Raw genomic sequence first — 20,514 nt, 5'->3', positions numbered from 1 at the left:
AGCCACTGAAATTCTGTTTTCTTCCGATTCAGTTGCTGCAGTAAAGTCCACTTAGGGAAAGAAATGACCAACTCCTGACACTGGTGTGATCATCGAAAGCATCATCAAGGTTTTTGTTAACTAAATTTTTCTGCAGAGATCCACTCTCATGAAGCAACTTCATACTTAAAAGCAATCAGAGGTTTTATTTTGCTTGCCTAATTTTTTTATTAAAGGCCTGGCTTCCTTCTCTTTGCTTACGAATCGAAATATATAAAGTTAAGTATTGATCTGAATGTTATTCTGTAAAATTTCTTGGATAACACTGAGAAACGGTGAAATTACCTTTCCGAGCAGAGGGTCGCCGGACCGAAAAAAGTTCTAGTTCAGGTCACACCCAGTTAAGTTTGGGAAACACTGGCGCAGATTATCTTCATAGTTTCCCATTATAAAACTAGCTAGTCAATGAAATCATATCTTCAAGTTTATGAATCAGAGAAAGATAACTAGTTGGCAAAAATATTTACCTTCCCTCATCCACTGCCACGATTTTTTACTTCTAGCCTAGAAAGTAGCCGAGGCTACCCTTTTCCCAGCGACACATCATTTCCTACAGGTATCATATAGATCAGAGTATTCTTGTTGTTGCATAGTCATATTTTTATTAGACCATGATGATATAAAACCATATTTAATTTAGCTTGTTTTGTATATGAATTCCAACAAGTAAAGTTTACTAACACTTGAGCTTTTGAAAAAGGGAAGTTCTAGAAACTCGTTAATTCCGCCTATTAATTGACAAGAATGGACCATCTTACTCCTAGGTCGTCTTGAATGACTAAGTTGTATGGCAAGTATAATGGAAATATAAACACTTTTGCATATCATAAATTTTTTGTGGTTTAAAATATGGGTTAGCACAATTCCCGTTGAAGTATTCCAAGTTCTAATTATTTAGTATGCGATATCTTAAATGGATAATGATTTCACGTAAATTCATTTTTATATAGTTAAGTATAAAAAGTGAAAATATACTTTTCATTTAGAGGCTTCTGAATAATAATAACATTAATTATGGCGAAAAGAAAATGCCACATTTCTTTCTCCGGTCGATAATGTCAGCGATAAAATTCCTTCTTCTCTCTCAGTTTTAATAAAATTCTTATACTCTATATCACTTTTGCATCATTTTTTCCCATACCTTGATAACATTTAACTTTATAAATGCAATTATTTCAGCTCAAGGGCCTATGCTATTTACCGCCGAAAAAGTTGGCTAAAAGATTTAAGAGAGTCAATAGAATTATTTTATCCAATTATGTAGGAGCCGTTAAGGGGATTTATATCCCATCACATAGGAATTTTTCTCTAAGAAAAGGTCCCCTATTCACGTCTCTGTCCTAAATTAGATCGGGTGATCTCTAACAACCCTAAATCAAGTATTGGATGTGTAAATAAAAACCATTCATTTGTAAAATGAAGGAAAAGTTATCAGCAATATACGTGAATTCCTTAGTTACTATAAATGCCGAGAGTTGCACACTCGATAAAACTGATGATATATTGCTTATATAAGTATAACTTAACCACTGTATATCATTTTTTAATCATATGGAAAGAAAATGGAAAATGAATATGCATTCAGTGCCTATTAATGTTCAAGTTTATATACATACAGTGAATAAAAGTTAGCTTGATTACAAATTAACTTGAATATTCAAAACTAACTTCTGGAACTGCTCTATTGAAATGCTCCAAAAGAGACTAAACTTGTCAAAACTGTTATTAGTAAAGAGTAACCAAATTTGACTGAAACCTAGACCATACCATCTTCACAGTTAATCATAGGCTAATATACCAGTAAGTTACTGTACACTCATGAAATTACTGAAATTCACTTTTATAGCAAAAAAAAAAAAAAAAAACTACTGCTCAATACACTTTCAACTACGTCTGTCCTATAAAAAAAAAAACAACGTTATTGTTCAAAGTACGAACTGGGTCTGACGAGAGAGGGGGGGCGGGGGGCAGACTGACGGCGACCAAATATTCTAGTTATCATCATAAGCGATACTGATGATACTAAAGTTTCTTTCTAAAACTTATCAGATTTTTCATGAAGAAATCTTTTTAAATCTTTAGATTATGTTCTCTTCAATCAAGCTTCACGTAGCACGGTGCTTAATCATCGCTAAACGAAGGCGTCATAACAAAATTCAATATTTGACAGGCTACACTTAGATCGGTGACCTGTTGTTAGCAGTACAAAACATCTAGTCCATGAGCTGATGCCGAATAATTCTTCTGTCAGAGACATCATTAAACCATCCTCTCGTTCTGATGTGCAACGCCAGGATTCTCACCATCCAATCCACCATAATAACTTCTTGATGTCACGAGATATATTATTTCACCCAGCGGTGATAACAGGATTGCACTAATGATAAAATTAAATATGCTATTAATACAGTGTACATAATGGATATGAAACACGATTTTACTGTAAAGCTATGATCCTTGTAAAACATGAGATCATGTAACCGAAGCAAGCAACAAAACAACAATAATAATAAATTCAAATCAAACCACCAGTAATAATGTTAATAAATTTCATCATGGTAACAGCATACAGATGCATAACAAAAGCCCTAACTCCAAACCTTACCATCTTGGTTGGTCGTTCCATGTGCAGTTTTACATACAAGAGCTCCCAATGACCTTACCGTCAGTTACGGGCAAACCGCCCACCCTTCCCTACCACTGCCTTATGCAAGGGCTCGCTCTGGCATAAGGTTGCCTTAATCTGTACCAACCCCAAAATAAACCTCGTCATAACCGTCTGGCCGCTGCTGTGTATCCGGCTTTTTTGAGTGACGTGGTTTGGGGGATAAGAAGCTAAAGCGTACACTCCAGCTGGAAAAAAAAGAAATCGAGATAAACAGTAGAAGCTCTTCCCACTTAATATGAAGGTAAGGTGGTCTATTTCAAAGAGCTCTTATCACCAAAGTAATGAAATCATCAAGTAAAAGGGAAAACAAAATCAAGAATCACAGACTTCTGGCTCTTGTCAAGATAAGAACTATAAACATTGAGAACCAAGCATCCCAAAGCTGTTCATTAGGTGCATACTCCCAAAAAACACATTACTCATACAGCTCCCTTTGTGTAAGGCATATGAATAACTCGAAAAATTTAAGAGCATCCCCAGATGTAATGGAAAGATGCAAGTATTTAACCACTTTCCCACTTTAACGAACAACTTGGGAGCTTTTCAAAAGGTTTGCTAGGGTTCAGCAGAGCTAGTCGTAGTTCAGGAGGACACCCATCAAAAAAATTCAATAATGGTCTTAGATGGGCGAGCACAGGGAAAATACAGGACGTAGGGCTAACAACCTTAACCCATAAATACAGCGTATGCCAATAAATATATATATATATATATATATATATATATATATATATATATATATATATATATATATATATATATATATATATATATATATATATATATATATATATATATATATATATATATATATATATATATATACTGTATATATATATATATATATATATTGAAAAAGGGCTATCAATCCTGACCGATTTCGGTTTTATTTACAGGATTTACAACCATTTTTCATTTTTCGCTGTGGTTGTTAGATATATTAATCTTGCGTCGTAGTTGTGATTATATATATATATATATATATATATATATATATATATATATATATATATATATATATATATATATATACATATATTTATATGGATATATATGCATTATATAATTTATTTTTATTATTCAAAGGCAAGAGAGGCAAGTAACATGAGAAATACAATAGAGCTGTAACGAGGTGTTCTTGGGCCGTGTGAAGCTCGAGATGCTCGTAATATGGCGTTAATTGCTCGTTTACTTGCATGAAAAAGTTATTTTTCCCGAGGGCCCTGAATGCGAGAGAAAGCTTAATAGCAGCCAATAAAAATCTTGAAGAAAGAGACGACAGGAAAAGTATGTAATACAGAGAGAGCGCATGCGCATTTTGAAAAAAATATGACTTCATCTTCCTGGCTGAGGCAATCATAATTTCCTCTGGAAATCACAAAATGGATTTGTTCGATTGTATGTCAACTTTCAACAGAATTCGTAAGTGTGTACGCTGAGAAGGAATAATAATGCTTAAAAAAATTAGGGTTCATATTCCTGTTTTCCAGGAAATTCTCAAACTAAAAATTAATGTTACCTGATCAAAGGAGGAAACTGCGGGCTTTTATGACTACAAAGATGCTAATCTTGTCGATCAAAAGTACAGATTCAAACAGAATTCAGAACGTATAAGCCATCCAGCTTAAAAGAAAAGAAAACTGCTTTAAATATAGTTTGACTTACCTCTGATATCGACCATTTCTATCTTACCGGCACAAATTTGACTCTAGTGCGCTTCCCAATGGCTTAGGTCCACTAAATACACTACAGGTTATCATAGAATACTTCCTAAACAAAAGACGAATTCCATCTAGTCCAGTCTTTTACAAAAAAAAAAAAGGTGATCTTAATTAAGTAGTATTCCAAAATAAAGTGTCTCTCTCTCTCTCTCTCTCTCTCTCTCTCTCTCTCTCTCTCTCTCTCTCTCTCTCTCTCTCTCTCTATTCTGTAAAACTTTTTCAAATGTTTCATCCTCATGAATGAATTCTATTAACTCGGTAAGGCTTTTTATAGTCAGTTTTGAGACCATTATTTGCATTTCCCTTGTGAAGTCTAATGGCGCTCTTGGATTAGCTTCAGCAAAATACTTCCCTAAGCACTTAAACTCATACTCAGACACACAATATATATATATATATATATATATATATATATATATATATATATATATATATATATATATATATATATATATATATGTGTGTGTGTAAAAGAAAAGAAATTAAAAATTTAAAGGGGAGGCTACTTAATAAATTAATATATATTCTCTAAACTATTTAATCAATTAATAGAGGCCCTCATTGTGAAAAGTAACCTGTAACCTCACCCTGAAAAATGACTTTAGGCATTACGAAGCAACTGAATTAGCACAAATTCTTCACTTATCGAAAAAATTTTAGAATTTCTAAAGTTATTCAGATAACTCCAAAAGTTTTTTTGGGGGGGATAATTGCATTTTCCGTTCCTATATTGCATTCAAACTATTCAGGCTATCTGACAGACTAAAATCTCGTTGCCATTTTGCATTAGAACTTAACTTGAAATATACTTAACAAAAGTTTTAAAGCATTTAATTTTCTTTAACTTTAAGCAAAATAGTTGGACCTTTACAATTTTTGGTCCGCATCATGATCCTATAGCATCGCCTATTTGAAGATCCATCTTCGAAATTGCTTAAAATGCGTAAATGAGCGAATGGATTTTACAACTGATGAACAAACGGAGAGGAGCTCTTTGAAAATAAAATCATTTTTGTGTCAATAGCGTGAGTATTATGTCGAGTAGTCCTTGATGACACCAGACTGTAAGTTTGAAAATGTTAGTAGAAATAAAAGTTGAGAATGCAAGGTGGAGAGTTAGGAGGTAGAAAAGAATAGAAAGCCATCAAGAGATCATGAAATTAGGAGTGGGACGCTGCTCAAAGGTGCTAATAGCGGAATTCAGAGGAAGGCCAGAGTGTATAATTATGTCTGGAGGATGGGAAGGCTCCAGTAGAATGAATAGCAGGTATAATTATTCTGTGGTTTAAGGGAAAGACATTAAAGGTGAGATTGGAGTCAAGAAGGACATCTGTCCATAAAACATCTACAAAATTGAAATGAAACTTTCAGTGATTGTATGAAACGCCTGGAAAAAAACCCATCAAAAAACAGCGACCTCGACTATGGATTAAGCTGAAAAGAAGAATCATTCTGAAGTTTACCTGATAAGACGTTTTTAGTGCTTTAAGAAAGTGTGATAGAAAACAAGAGGACTGAAAGGGGAAGAGTATTGTGCATTTAAACAAGGAAAAGGTGGGGGTCAGTTTATGGCAGAGTACTATGAAAGTTAAAGTATAAAGGGAAAAAAATGCATGCTGTATAAAGCAGAGAAGCCATGTGATAGAATGTGCAGGGTATTGAAGATATATGATGTAGAAGATAATTTGTTAGTAGCAATTATAGTATTTAAAATAAATAGATATGACAATAATTGGTTGTGTACAAAAGCTGGTCTCCGGCAAGAGTCTGTTTTGTCCACGTTGCCGTCTAATATTTTGATAGTTGAAGTTTTGACATGCGTTCAAAGAAAGGCTGATGGAGTACGTACAATGTTGTGGGATACATAAAGTGGTTCGTGAATTACTTGTGGAGTGAATGATGACCGGCTATTATACTTTTACTACCTGTTAACAGTGAAGAGAAAAAAAATGCAGATAAAGGAAAAAAATCTGAAATTGTTTGCAAAATAAGAGGTTAATGCTAGTGACCATAAAGTAAAAACTGTAAATAAAATCCAGGAGAATGGAAAAATGAATGCCAGTGTGGATCATGGAAAAAGAGCAGTTGACTCGATAACCGGAAAATTATACCCTGAAAATTCCGTCCTCATAATTCCTGCCAGAAAATTCCTCCCCTGAAAACTTCATATCAGAGAAATTTCCCCCAAAGCAAAACTAAACGACATTTTACCCTCTGCAACCAGTTTAAACTTTCCAGTCCATTTTTAAAGAAAAGTGTCTTTTAATGCTTGAAACGGTTAGGTATATATCTTTTAACCTTATCACGAACAAAGAATAACTTTTAGTTCTGTTAGTACTGCAAATACTTCTTGTGCGGATATTTATGTTCGATTAGCTATGAAAGTCGTGGATAATCAATTATATCGAAATTTTACAAAGCAAAAAACATGTACAGTAAGTTTTATATTATATATGTATATATGTGCATATATATGTATGTATGTATATATATATATATATATATATATATATATATATATATATATATATATATATATATATATATATATATATATAATATACATATATATCTGAACCAATATGTATTAACGGTGACATACTCATGGAAATTAAACTATTTGAAAGGTGGAAATACGTTGTTCTTGCGTGACGGGTGAGCAAAATACATTTATTTATTTATTTATTGGTTTGTTTATTTATTAATTGCTCCTTTGGAGAGGGCCGAGTGACATAGGATCACTTTAGAACTTTCGTACCGTCATCATGGATCTCTTGTGCTGTCCATTTCGAAGTTTTGTCTTCGAAATTGTCGAAGTTATCCAAAGTTGAAAGTCAGGAGAATAACGGCTAGGCTATAAACAACTACAACGCTAATCCTCATGACAGGAAATATAACAACTAAATAGATACAGAAGCTTGAAACTGTTTCTGTCTGTGTTTAGTTATCTTTTCCACCACACGCATTTTCCTTTTTGGAGGACATGGCAACAGAACCCTATTTACAGCTAGGTGAAGTGGCAAGCGGTGTGGCCAGCAAGCTGAGAAGGATCCACGGACCTAACAAATATAACTGTACGTTGTACCACTCAGCCATGATTACTTAATTAGCTAATTACACCTTCAGTGGCAGCCACACACACAGATATATATATATATATATATATATATATATATATATATATATATATATATATATATATATATATATATATATATATATATATATTATCAGCATAGAATGCATCCCTTGGCAGATTTTAGCTAAAGAGAAGAAACAACTCAACAGTCACTGTCACGTTCATACTTCAACTGCTGAGTTGTCAGTGACCCTCCTGTGCAGTAAACTTTCTTACACCTACACAGAGAGTTCATATACAACACGAAAAAATTACCTACATAAACTATACTACCTCTGTCGTGCAAGCGTTCATGTGCTTTCAAGTTATTCAGGTCCCCCTCCTTTCCAACAACTCTTCCACATCTTTAGGTCTCACTCTCCTTCCTCCTAACAGTTCCGAATTATGCACTTTGTTCACCAATCTGTGGTTCTTCATTCTTTCCACATGACCAGAACGTGTATATCCTTAGTTCTCACAACTTGAATTCTTCTGACATCACGTATACTATCCAGCCAGTTCGTGTCAACAGTTTTAGACTTTTTATTTCATTCTCATCCAGTATCCGCACTTCACTCCCATACAGTAGTGTGCTGATCAATCCCTTCATATATTTCCACTCTGGCTTCCACAGATTATTCAGTTCTGTTCCATATCTTCTGCACATCCCTGATACCATTCTCATTTCACCTATCCCGTAACTTATTACTGCTCTTATCTTTGAACATTCATTATATTTTCCACCACATTCATAAACGAATCAACTGCTTCCATCCTTCCACGATCCATATCAGTGTTCACTGCCACATCCCCCCTGGTTTTCATTAACCCCCATAACCTTACTTTTGCTCACCTTCCATTCTCCCATTCCTTTCAAATATTTGCCCCATCCTGAAATACCTTAGATCCCTGGGTAGCCCCTACATCACAGTATCACCACCGTACTGCAGCATCTCACTTGTAATCCTATCCACTCGTAGTGTCTTTCTGTTCCTCAACCTCTTAAATGACATATGTACATCTTCAAAAGTTTCTTATAAAAGCATTAGCAAATTTATACTAACATTCAGCTGTGCTGTCATCTATCTTTCACATACAGTAAATCCTTAAACTCTTAAACTACTCACTCCATCGATCTATGACAGCATCCGCTTCACACAGCATCTCTCTGTTTCAGCTTCTACTATATATATATATATATATATATATATATATATATATATATATATATATATATATATATATATATATATATATATATATATATATATATATATATATATAAATATTATATATATATATATATATATATATATATATTAAAAGCTGAAGGGAAAATGTAAGCAAGAACTTTAGGGAAAATAAATCGTTCTACTGGGAAGGAAATGAAGAGACAAAGGTATCGCACAGACGCCTTAGAATGAGATTTACAATGGAGAGATGCTATCTCTCTCTATGTATATGTATATATACATATATGTATATGTATATATATGTGTGTATATATATATATATATATATATTATACATATACATGTATATAAAAGCCACGGCCAAAATATACACATCCTCAAGGGACAAAGGAAACGAAGACCTCCATTGTTAAAAAATTATTGCCGACGTTTCATGACACTTGTCACATTTTCAAGGCTAGAAAAAAATCATTTGCACAACAGATAGTATCACGGTACTAAAAAATAAAAAATAATAATAAGATATTTAAAATCCGAAAAAATGGCAATGCAGCGTTAAAAATATTTATATAAATGAACATAAAACAAGAAAAAAATAGGACCACAAAAGATGTAGGTCAAGGGAACCAAGACACAGACTCACCAAGCGAAATGAAAGAATAATACTTTACGCATATTTTCTGTTTTCTCTTAGTATTATTCTTTCATTTCGCTGGGTGAGTCTGTGTCTTGGTTCCCTTGACCTACATCTTTTGTGGTCCTGTTTTTTTCTTGTTTTATGTACATTTATATAACTATTTTTAACGATGCATTGCCATTTTTTGTGAATTTTAAATATTCTAATTCTTTTTAATACCGTGGTTCTATCTGTAGTGCAAATTATTTTCTTTTTTAGCCTTGAAACTGTGACGTGTCATGAAACGTCGGCAATAAATTTGTAAGAATGGAGGTCTTCGTTTCCTTTGTTCCTTGAGGATATAATATATATATATATATATATATATATATATATATATATATATATATACAGTGAGAGAGAGAGAGAGAGAGAGAGAGAGAGTCCTAAAAGTCTCTGGAAATGAAGGACTTTAGTATCCATGAACCATGATAGTCCGTGTAAGATACAGTTGAATGATCCCACGAGCTGCTGATGAACATTCATTAAAATGTATGAAGCGGCTTGTATAACTTGTCTGCACGGGTGTTCATCCACAAATCGGTAAGTATGAACATGGCAGCAACCGGTATGAAGGCTGTTCTCCAGCCCTACTCCTGTTAGTAGAAATGACTTAATATTGAATATATATATATATATATATATATATATATATATATATATATATATATATATATATATATATATATATATATATATATATATATAATCACACATTACCACAGGTGAAAAATAAGAAACGGGGTGTAGGTCTGACCGGTTTCGACTTTATTTCCAAGCCATTGACGATTGGAAATAAAGTCGAAACCGGTCAGACCTACACCCCATTCTTTTATTTTTCACCTGTGGTAATGTGTGATAAATGAATCACGTACAAAAGTGATAATAACCATATATATATATATATATATATATATATATATATATATATATATATATATATATATATATATATATATATATATATATATATATATATATATATATATTTGTGTATATATATTATATGCATATATTATATATATATATATATATATATATATATATATATATATATATATATATATATATATATATATATATATATATATATTGTGTGTGTGTTCTTACAACGATGATGCCTATAATAATGACTGGATCTGTCACTTACCCCACCCATCTAAAACAGAATTAATAGGCGTTAGCTGACATTGACAGTGACACGAAGAAATCTTGGTAATGATCTGCTTTAAATTGAAATGTGAAATGAGTTAGTTTCACGCACGCTGAAAAGGAAATAAATAAAAAAAACACACATCAAATAACCTCAGTCTTTAACGCGATATCTCCATGCAAATTACTTTTATGGCCCAAAAATCAGCGGTTGTACGTTTTTTGACATTACCGGTAACATATCCAAAATTACCCGACAACGAGATGTAAGCGTAGTATAAAGCCTACACCTTGTAAAAATTGCAGTTCTTAAGTTTGAATGGAAAAAATGGGTATACAATAAATTACAGCTCAGCTCCAAAAGAAACAAAATCATTCTAATCTTGTATCTAGCAGAGTATACCACCGATGTACAGTGTGGTGTACACAGCATATGTAATTAACAGGAAACCTTTTTGGGGAGTGTTTGACTTTCCTTTTCTAGATAGCTTTTCTGCTGACGACAAAGGAAAACTGATTGAAACGTCACACTGCTGAGCCTCAGAGACGGCAGGGCTGACCGGGTGCGATTTATTTGCAATATCAGCAGAAACATCTCTGTGATATGGAGGGCATCCCTCCGGGGAGATTTACATTCTGAAAGAAACGAAGTCACCCGACTGAATCGTCGAGAAACGAAGATCCTGAATCTTCCTTTTGTGTGGCAGGCATCAGAATTTAATGAAAAAGAAGCGAGCTGCTCCCGTAAAATTCATATAGTACGTTCAATTTCGCAGATCGCCAGACATTGAAGATGGGGGAATTACTACCCGTAGGGAGCGTAGGAATGATTCTTCCAGACGTGCATGAAATTAAAACCTTCGCTGTTTCTCAGTGAGAATACGTGTGACCAGTGCATGTGAAGGACAATAAAATCTAAGAGATAAATACGATTTGATCTTTCACATTTGATGTTTAGTATTTAATAACTTAACTGTGCATGAATTTGATGAATTTTAAGTGTTTTTTTAAACAGTTGCTGACCTTCTGTATAGTTTCAAAATGTCATTATGTTCATATTCAAGCAATAATTTTTTTTATTTCAACATGAATTGTCAGTTCACACTAATATTATGTCTAGCTGAACAACATACAGAAGCAAATACATATTATTTCATAGCAGTGACAAAATGTATACTCATTACTTACCTGCCATCATTTATTCAGTCTCGAAAGAAATTGCGTTCCTTGATCTGAGGACTAGTGAAGAGGATGTAAAGAGAGAGAGAGAGAAGGGTGGGGTTATTTTAAGTATTGTACACAGTTATTTATGCAAACCAACAATGTTAAAAATACTCAAAGCACCGGCGTGAAAACTAAACTCGATCAAACTGTTAACAGTGACGCCTCGAGGATACAATGAGATGAAATATTGTCAAGTCTTTGGCGAATAAAAAGTTCCTAAGTCCCATCATATACAGTACGTATCTGTGCTTGATCTGTCGTCCTGAGTTACGTCGTGTTAACCTCGGCTTCACCAAGAAATTACAAAACAAATGGAGAATACACCAAAACGACAATAATCTGGAGCATTTAAGTAAAGATCATGGAATATAAAAATGAAATAAAGTTGCCGTGTAGTATTTAAGCTCAATAAACGTGTTGCTATAGATATGTTTATCTGTAATTTTGCCTGAGCATGCACATGTGTATGTATGTATGTATGTATGTATGTATGTATGTATGTATATATATATATATATATATATATATATATATATATATATATATATATATATATATATACAGGGTTTTTCGAAATTAGAGGCCCCCCCCCTCTACAGCATAAACTAAAATTGATATGGACAAAAACAAAAGTCATTCAGAACAGGTATTTATTTAAGTTTCTCTCTGAGTATTTGATATTTTGTGTGGCCTCCATCTGCCTGTACCACAGCCTGCATTCTTGAGGGGTATGATTTCAGCAAATCGCAAAAAAGCTGAGACTCAAACTCCATTTCCCTGAGCACTTCGGTCACCTCTCTTCACAGGTCGTCGAGGCTTGGTATACCATCATAGTTCACTGTGCGCGCTTCAACATGATCCTTTAAGATACTACCAATGTTTTCACACATATTAAGGTCAGGGAAGCTACCTGGAAATTCACTTGACGAGAAGAAATCGATACCACTGTTTCAAAGCAGCTCCTATGTCTGAAGAGCCTTGAAACATGGTGCCTTATCATGCAAAAATGTGACTTCTTCAACAGATAACACATTTTCAGGATCTTTGAGGAAAGGAAATACTCCACCAGTAAGCACAGTTTCTCTGAAGTATTCGCCATTCCATGACTGTCCTTTTTCTCTGATGATCCACAATAACCATTTGGCTGTGAAACAGAGAAAAATTCCCAGACATTCAGGAAATTTCACAACTTGGCAATAGCGCATGTCATCGCTGATATCCAACCTTGCAGCCCAAATTATGTCATTTTTATGATTTGGCTTCCTGGCTGTGTAAATGAAGAATTCATCTGATGCGGCAACATGGAGAAAGTCAGCTTCATCCCAATCTTTAAGAAATGAACCACAAAACATGCATGGCCTTCTCTCTGTTGCTGAGTGATGTTGGGCTTGCTGATAACATGAAATGGCTTGATACCAAATTTTTTCAACTCATAATATACAGCACTATAACTTCTCTTCTTTCCACTTTTTGTTTCTAGTTCAAGCGCCAATTTACGTAAAGACTTTTTTGGTCTACCCACTGCCTCAACTATGATGTCTTTTGACTCCTGAGATCCTGAGAAAGGACTTCAGGCCTTCCAAGATTCTCACTCTTTTTGCAATGACAGTCATATGGATTTTTGTTCCAGTTTCTTTTAACAAAGGATTCATCTCCTTTAATGTATTTAGCTATCCAGGAATGTGAAATGAAGGATTTGCCAGCATCCCTGGCCTCTCTGCAGGTTATAGCCCGGATTCGGTCAATCCATCTGATTTCCTACAAGTCGTTAGCCATGGCTGTATCTAACTCCGTCACTCAGTCTGAAAATACAAGAGCTGTAAAATGAAAAATAGCTTAATAGAAACTTAAAATAATGTACTTGGAGATAGGCTATAGCAGAAAACGTCATAACTTTCCATTTGTTCTGTGGAGGGTTTAATTCTAATTTCAAACACCCATATTATATATATATATATATATATATATATATATATATATATATATATATATGTGTGTGTGTGTGTGTGTGTGTGTGTGTGTGTGTGTGTGTGTGTGTGTGAGAGAGAGAGAGAGAGAGAGAGAGAGAGAGAGAGAGAGAGAGAGAGAGAGAGAGAGAGAGAGAGACCAAATGACTCTATATTTAGGGCTTGGAGAAAAGCTGCAAACTGGGACCCCTTGATCCAGAAAAACCAATAATTTTCAATAAGCTAAATCTCCATGAATGGTACATTTGCATTTAAATGTACAGGGGAACGTGGTGCTGCCATCTATTGGGTGCCCTAAGAATAGTAAAGTGCACCAAAGATATTTTGTAAACAGACAATAAAATCAGTACTGACAGGTTTCTCATACCTTCAACCTGGAAATATTTTGTGGTGTCACTGATTCAACAAGTGATAAGGGCTATATTTTATCGGATTATACCTGGTATATTCGAGCATTTATTGATAAATGGGTACGTAAATGATTTGTCAGATTATGAGATGGTAGTGGCCCATCACTAGTAAGGAGAATATATTAAGCAGGGACCGAGAGAATTGTCTCCGCCAATGAATGTAAAAGCCCATGGCAAATTTACATAACCAAATTGCTTTGAGGGCCATTGTAGCGAATATTTATCAACTATTGGCGCAGTGTAACTATATTCTTATAACAGATTTTTGTAAATTCGATGTGTATGCAGAATATTCCCGCATCCGACGTGAAGTGTTTCTTCCAAAGGTTAATCTTGTGATTTGTCATCGGTATTCATCTTTTTCTCCAACCAAATAGTTCGCTGTGCCCCATTCTACCCATTTTTCTTTAATTAAAAAGGGGTGGCTGAACTTCAACGGTATATAACAAATTGATTACTCGCTATGGCCATGAAGCGCCCAGTTTTCCAACTTACTGTCTAATTGAATATATCTTTGGGAATTCGACATGGCATGTCCTGAACAAAAAAAAAATCAACTTGTCACTTTGTGCCTCGAGTAAATTTTTAACTTGAAGGTTTCGTAATTTTTTTTTTTTTTATTTCATCTGCCGCAGTTTACTTTGTGAATATTTACTGTGAATATTCACTAAGACCCTATATTATTTTTTTATTTTTTATGCTCTGGTGATCCGGCTAAATAAGTCATTGTTTCGTGTTTTAGGTTTAAAAAACAACAAAACATCAATTTATCTGTTTATGTTCATAAAAATATATGGAAATCCTCAAAAACTAAAACATCACTTAACCCCAAATATCCAAGAGTTACGAGAGACCTCAGTGAGGGACCAGGGATTTTTGAGAGGGGGGAAACCAAAATCGAGTGTAATGTCAAGTCAGAAAAGTAGGAAATGCACAATTTACAACAAAATTAGTCAAAAAAAATAGATCGATCGTGCATGTCAACAGTAACAGTTATCCAAAAATGTATAAATCATGAATATACAGTTGACTGTTACTGGGTTGCATTCCTAGCCTAACTTAACCAAACCCCGAGTGCTGGTCTTTTCTCAAGTTGAGGCTAGAATCTCATTCCTAGACACTCCCCTAACCCTCCCTTTGACATCAGAAACTATAGCGATGAACATTGCCTTGCTTACGTACCTTTGTTAGTCGTTGCCCTCATTGAACATCACTTACACTTTCCTGGCCCAAAGACCGGCCTCCAAGGTGAACCAAACCAATCATTCCCCCCCCCCACAAAAATGTAAGTAAAAATTCGTAAAAATCTCATAAAAACTGAGAAACCCCCATTTTTCATTTAAAATCACTGATACCTATTTAATTATTAGTTATTTGCAAGACCTAAACGCATCCAAATGCATTTCTTCCACGTGGTCAAAATCACATAAAAATCTATCAAAAAAACCGCGTCTAGGCCTATATCACACAGATAATATCCCTTACTTTCTAAGTACGCTGGCCGTTTTTAAAGCTTGCTCACATCCAACAGGTTACCAGTGGGCCATTTTATTTCCTTCAGAACAAAGTTATGGATGGCCTAACTTTCCATTATGGCGAAAGACAAATTCCCACAGCAGAATAATTTTGTGGGTTATCAAAATTTCATCAAGGTCGTGCATTGGTCGTAGCTAGCACTTAAAGGACATTTTAAGAAATATCCGCCCCCCTTTCAGCTAGATGAAATATGCATCCGCTTTTTTTTATCCGCGGTGACGATTTCTGGCGAGAACAAGTTAGGTTAGTCCGTTAATGGAAATACAAAAATTAGCGGTCATCCAGCCATACCTAACCTGATGCTATCACATACTAAAACACATTAGGAGAATAAAAAAGTCTTATAAGGGTTATTTTTCGGAAGACTCAGCCACCTCCCACATTACAACATATTTTTCTTGGATAAAACTCATCAAAACGAAAACTTTCTTCTCAATACATGACCTTCGCAAATGCTTAATAATAGAGAAAATAATTAATCAAATTACGACTTATAAGGTAACACAGTACCGCCCCCTCCATAGCTAACACGGCAAAATTGTAACCAGTAAACACCCCTAGGTTACGTCACGTTGGTATTTTCAGGTTCTTTTGTGCCCTGTCATTTTCCTAGCCATTTTTGAATGAAAAAACCAAAATGGTTTTTCATGCATAAATGGCTAACTGGAACCTTCCGAAATGGCTGGCTGGAGTTTTCCGAAAAATTACCCTTATAAGTTATAACTAGATGGAAAGCGAAGTGTTAACTTGTTCATCTTGAAATTCATAAAACGGGCGAGTATTTGGTGATGGTTCCTTAGATAGTTATTAGATTTGATCACCTAATCTCACAACTAATGCATTATTTACATTAATTAGAGTAATGTTAAACTCAGCATTTCTTCAGCCTTGATATCCACTGCAGAGCTTTTAGCCCAATGTGGGGACTACTGTTCTTCCTTTTAGGATTTTCATACTTTAATTTCTCACCAGATGCATAAACCATGTATTTTTTGACAGCTTTATGTTTTTTTATTTATGACCATTATTGTTGGCTTAAACCAGGTGTTTTTATTTTTATTTTCTGAGTGGGAAGTAGTGATTTGCACAAAGACGAATGGTCGAAAATGCATATATATGGAAATTGTATACAGTTGCAGTAGATATCAGTGGCAAAAAACATATATAACAAAAATATCACAAGGCAGATTACAGGAATGCATCTCAGCTTTACTTCCTCATAGCTTGACTTAGGGCTCCTGGGTGGTGCTGGCACTGAACACCACCTAACCAGCTTTGGAGCATTTTAAGCCAGTGTAAATTTCAGGAATGCATGCTTGTCTGACCAAACCCAGCCTACGGCACTATAGTTCCTACCTAACCTAGAGTGCCACAGTTCATGAAAGGTTAGTACAGAAATTCATTCCAACCTAGCATTGCATTCCAGGGTTAACTGACTAGTAGGCCTACCCTTAGCATAACAACAGTATATTCCTGAAGGTTGGTGGGTACAGCTACAAGCATATTTTCCCCCTGTCTCATTCCCATTATTATAATAGAGTTAGGACTGGCATTTATCAGTTTGAGTTATTTTTCAGCAGAATGGATAATAGCACATGTAGACACAGAGTTGGTTAATTGATGATTTTGCACATAAAATTAACATAGTTGGTTTTTCCCCTGCAGCAGTTCTTACTCAAAAGGCTACCTTGTTTAAGTGCATACCTCAGATGTTAAAAATACCAAGGGGGTGTTTGAAAACATCCATAAACTTCATTAATGTAAGTTAAGTCGGTTTTTTTTATACTGGTTAAATTATATAGCTATTATATATCATGAATAAAAGATTGCACAGGGCCTTGTGTGTTCTGCATTGACAACAAATGGCAGACTCTTCCTAAGCAATGTCCATGAAGTAATGAACACTTGTAAATGACACTGGACTTAAAAAACAATGCAATTCTCTTTTTATCAGTAAGTACACTATTCATAGGCTGTGATTGGTTAGAGGTCTGCTAAGGATTTACCCCTTTTTACTCTAGACTTCAGTCCTTGGGCTCGAATTAGGTTAACTCCATCCCTGCCCCCACAGTTAGGTAGGACCAGTGCATTATATTAGGTTAGATCATTGAAGGTTAAGTTAGGATGAATTCTTGTATTTGCCCTTGCCACATCATGTTTTATGGTTTGTTAGGGTCTTCTTACTGATTACAGACAAAATATATACGTTTTTGGTAAAATTCATTTTTGCTTTGGCCCACACCCAACTCCCTGGTTTCCCACAGCACCCCCCCCCCCCATGACTGTTAAGTGTTGGGCAGAACAGAAAACATAGACCTTTGGTTTGCACCAACAATAATGGTCATAATTGCATAAAACGCAAGATAACCAGTTTGAAAAGTACATACTTCATGTGCTTGTAAAAATATTATTTGCAATTTTAATTTCTGCATTGCATCAATATGTTGGCAACTGTTCATTCTTTATGCGTAAGGTATGGAAGTAAAGTTCTTCAAATTGGTTAGATTAAAAAATAATGAAGGTAAAACAAAAATAATGCAATCCATTTTGGACTTAAATGGTAATACCTCCGATGCTTATGAGTTTTGCATCAAAGTTGCATATGTAGTTACAGACATCAATCCTCATTGGATGGGTTGGTATCGTTCTCGGCTAGCACTCTGCTGGGCCCGCGTTCGATTCTCCAACCGGCCAACGAAGAATTAGAGAAATTTATATCTGGTGATAGAAATTCATTTCTCGTTATAATGTGATTCGGATTCCATAATAAGGTGTAGGTCCCTTTGCTAGGTAACCAATTGGTTCTTAACCTTGTAAAATAAATCTAATCCTTCGGCCCAGCCCTAGGAGAGCTGTTAATCAGCTCAGTGGTCTGGTTAAACTAAGGTATACTTAACTTTTTTACAGACATCCATATATCATACAGAAATTATGGCAAATTTTTACAGTAACCGTAAGATTTCTAAAACATGCAGTATAATTTTCTGTGATTCTCACCAATGTGGTATCAGTTTGTGTGAAATGGTTAATCGATTATTGGATCTCATGCGCAAGTAGCAGGCAAAGTATTTAGGTCTGGTGATTGGTATGCCGGCAACAAGAGTCTTTCCATCAAAATTGCATCGGCAGGCTCAAAGAGGTTTAAACACATTTCTTATCACAACAAGAACAACCATCTTGGCTTTGGCAGATAGCCCTCGGTCCCATCACTGTCTAACCCTTCTGAATTGTGATTAAGCACTTAATGATGGAAAGTGCCCCAGTGCTTTGTTTGACAACCTAGATTTCACAAAATCAAATAAGTGAAATTAATCAAGTTTGGAGAGGGTCATTCCACATGAGCTTGAGGCTGACCAATATAGCTGAAACAGTATATTGGTCAGCCTCAAGCAACCCTCCCTCCCTCCCAGTTTGTGCTCTTGAACATGAAAGTAAGAGAAGACGTTGTTTGGTAGCTAGACAACAGGAACCTCCTGGTAGGAGTTTTCTTGAACTCTCTGCCTCAGGATACCAAACTTTATTCTACTTGTGTTCAAGTGCTATATAGCAAAATCTTAGATTAATTCAAATGCCGTATGTACATTAGATACAGTAGAGTATATAAATAATCTGTGGTCTAAAAGCTAGGATTCATGTAAGCTTACCAAGTACATAAGATTTGTAGCATTTGATTGTACTGTACACTATCACATCATAGCATCAACCACAATGCTGTTGACTAGAAATTTAGATTTTATTTGTATTTTAGTAGTGTCTCACTTTATCCATTGTTAAAAACAAAATAAAACAAATTTCATTGCTATTTTTTCAGGGTTTACAAGAAAGTCCTTTGTGTGTATTCATTTACTAATGGTGCTTGTACCATTACTAGAAGCTGCCTATCAAGCACGAGAAAGATACAATGAGGAACTTCATGAAAAGCAGCCAGAAATATGTGGACATACAAGTCAGGAAATGGTAAGATGCAAGATTTATGTTTAAGAAAAATATCATTACAAAAGTTCTTCAGTAGGGATGAGGAAAATATTCTTGACAGCATTTAATAATTACTGTCCCCGTGCACCACAAGAGTTTCACAGACCATTCATACTGTATGATTTACCCTTAACTCCCCAATTTAAGAATTCAAGAATCTCAATATTTTGTCTTACTTTTGCATTATAGTACAGAATACCCAGACATTGAAGGTTATGAAGGCCAGTGCAAATATGCTTTGACTCATTTTTCTAATCTGTGGAAATCCACTGATTTGCAAATACCTAATTACAAGAGGAAAAATATAGTATCCCCTTCCATTGGGATTAAAATATACCAGTGCAGTTGGGTTCACTTGACATTGGAACTCTTACTTACAAAGAATTCTTCATTTGGAGTTGACCGTTGAAGAAAATTTGAAGATTATGGGGCCTGCTTCATATCAGTTTTATTTCCAAAGGCACATGATAAAATTACTCTGTTGAAGATTATTTTAAATTCAACAGCACTTTTTCCTTGCCTCCACCTACAATGTTAGACAGAGGTGTTCACCTTTGTCTCTGTTTCTGTCTGCATGTCAACTCGAACAGTTAATGACAAGTTTCAGTTATTGTGTGAGGTGTGGGTTATGGACCAATAAGAGTGTAGGTATTGTTATACCACTAGCTCTGTACCTGGATACAAATGCAGATCAAACTAGTGATCTCAGTATAAAACACTGATAATTTATCATTAGATTTCACTGGAACTTTTGTGAGGTCTATGTCATGGGTCAAGGAGCAAATTTGTTTGATTTTAATGGACCTAGTTGCTGATCTGAGTGTATGTTTGTTAT

General features: G+C 34.8%; 1 protein-coding gene across 4 annotated transcripts in view; it reads left to right on the top strand.

Moving 5' to 3' along the window:
• LOC136845768 (uncharacterized) overlaps positions 1-20,514 on the top strand; it is a 489,838-nt gene that overhangs the window by 450,260 nt on the left and 19,064 nt on the right. Inside the window, exons 1-2 of one of the 4 annotated variants that reach the window (XM_067116021.1) lie at positions 14,078-14,228; positions 19,516-19,661. In XM_067116021.1, the coding sequence (XP_066972122.1) occupies positions 14,225-14,228; positions 19,516-19,661 (150 nt within the window). In that variant the 5' untranslated portion in view covers positions 14,078-14,224. Of the gene's footprint in view, positions 1-14,077; positions 14,229-14,390; positions 14,495-16,953; positions 17,090-19,515; positions 19,662-20,514 lie in introns of those variants that run through there. The other 3 variants (XM_067116023.1, XM_067116020.1, XM_067116022.1) reach the window with 3 other exon arrangements.

This window comes from Macrobrachium rosenbergii, chromosome 14 (assembly GCF_040412425.1).
Source record: "Macrobrachium rosenbergii isolate ZJJX-2024 chromosome 14, ASM4041242v1, whole genome shotgun sequence".
NCBI classification, from domain to species: Eukaryota; Metazoa; Arthropoda; class Malacostraca; order Decapoda; family Palaemonidae; genus Macrobrachium; species Macrobrachium rosenbergii.
This window is presented reverse-complemented; position numbering and strand designations above follow the sequence as displayed.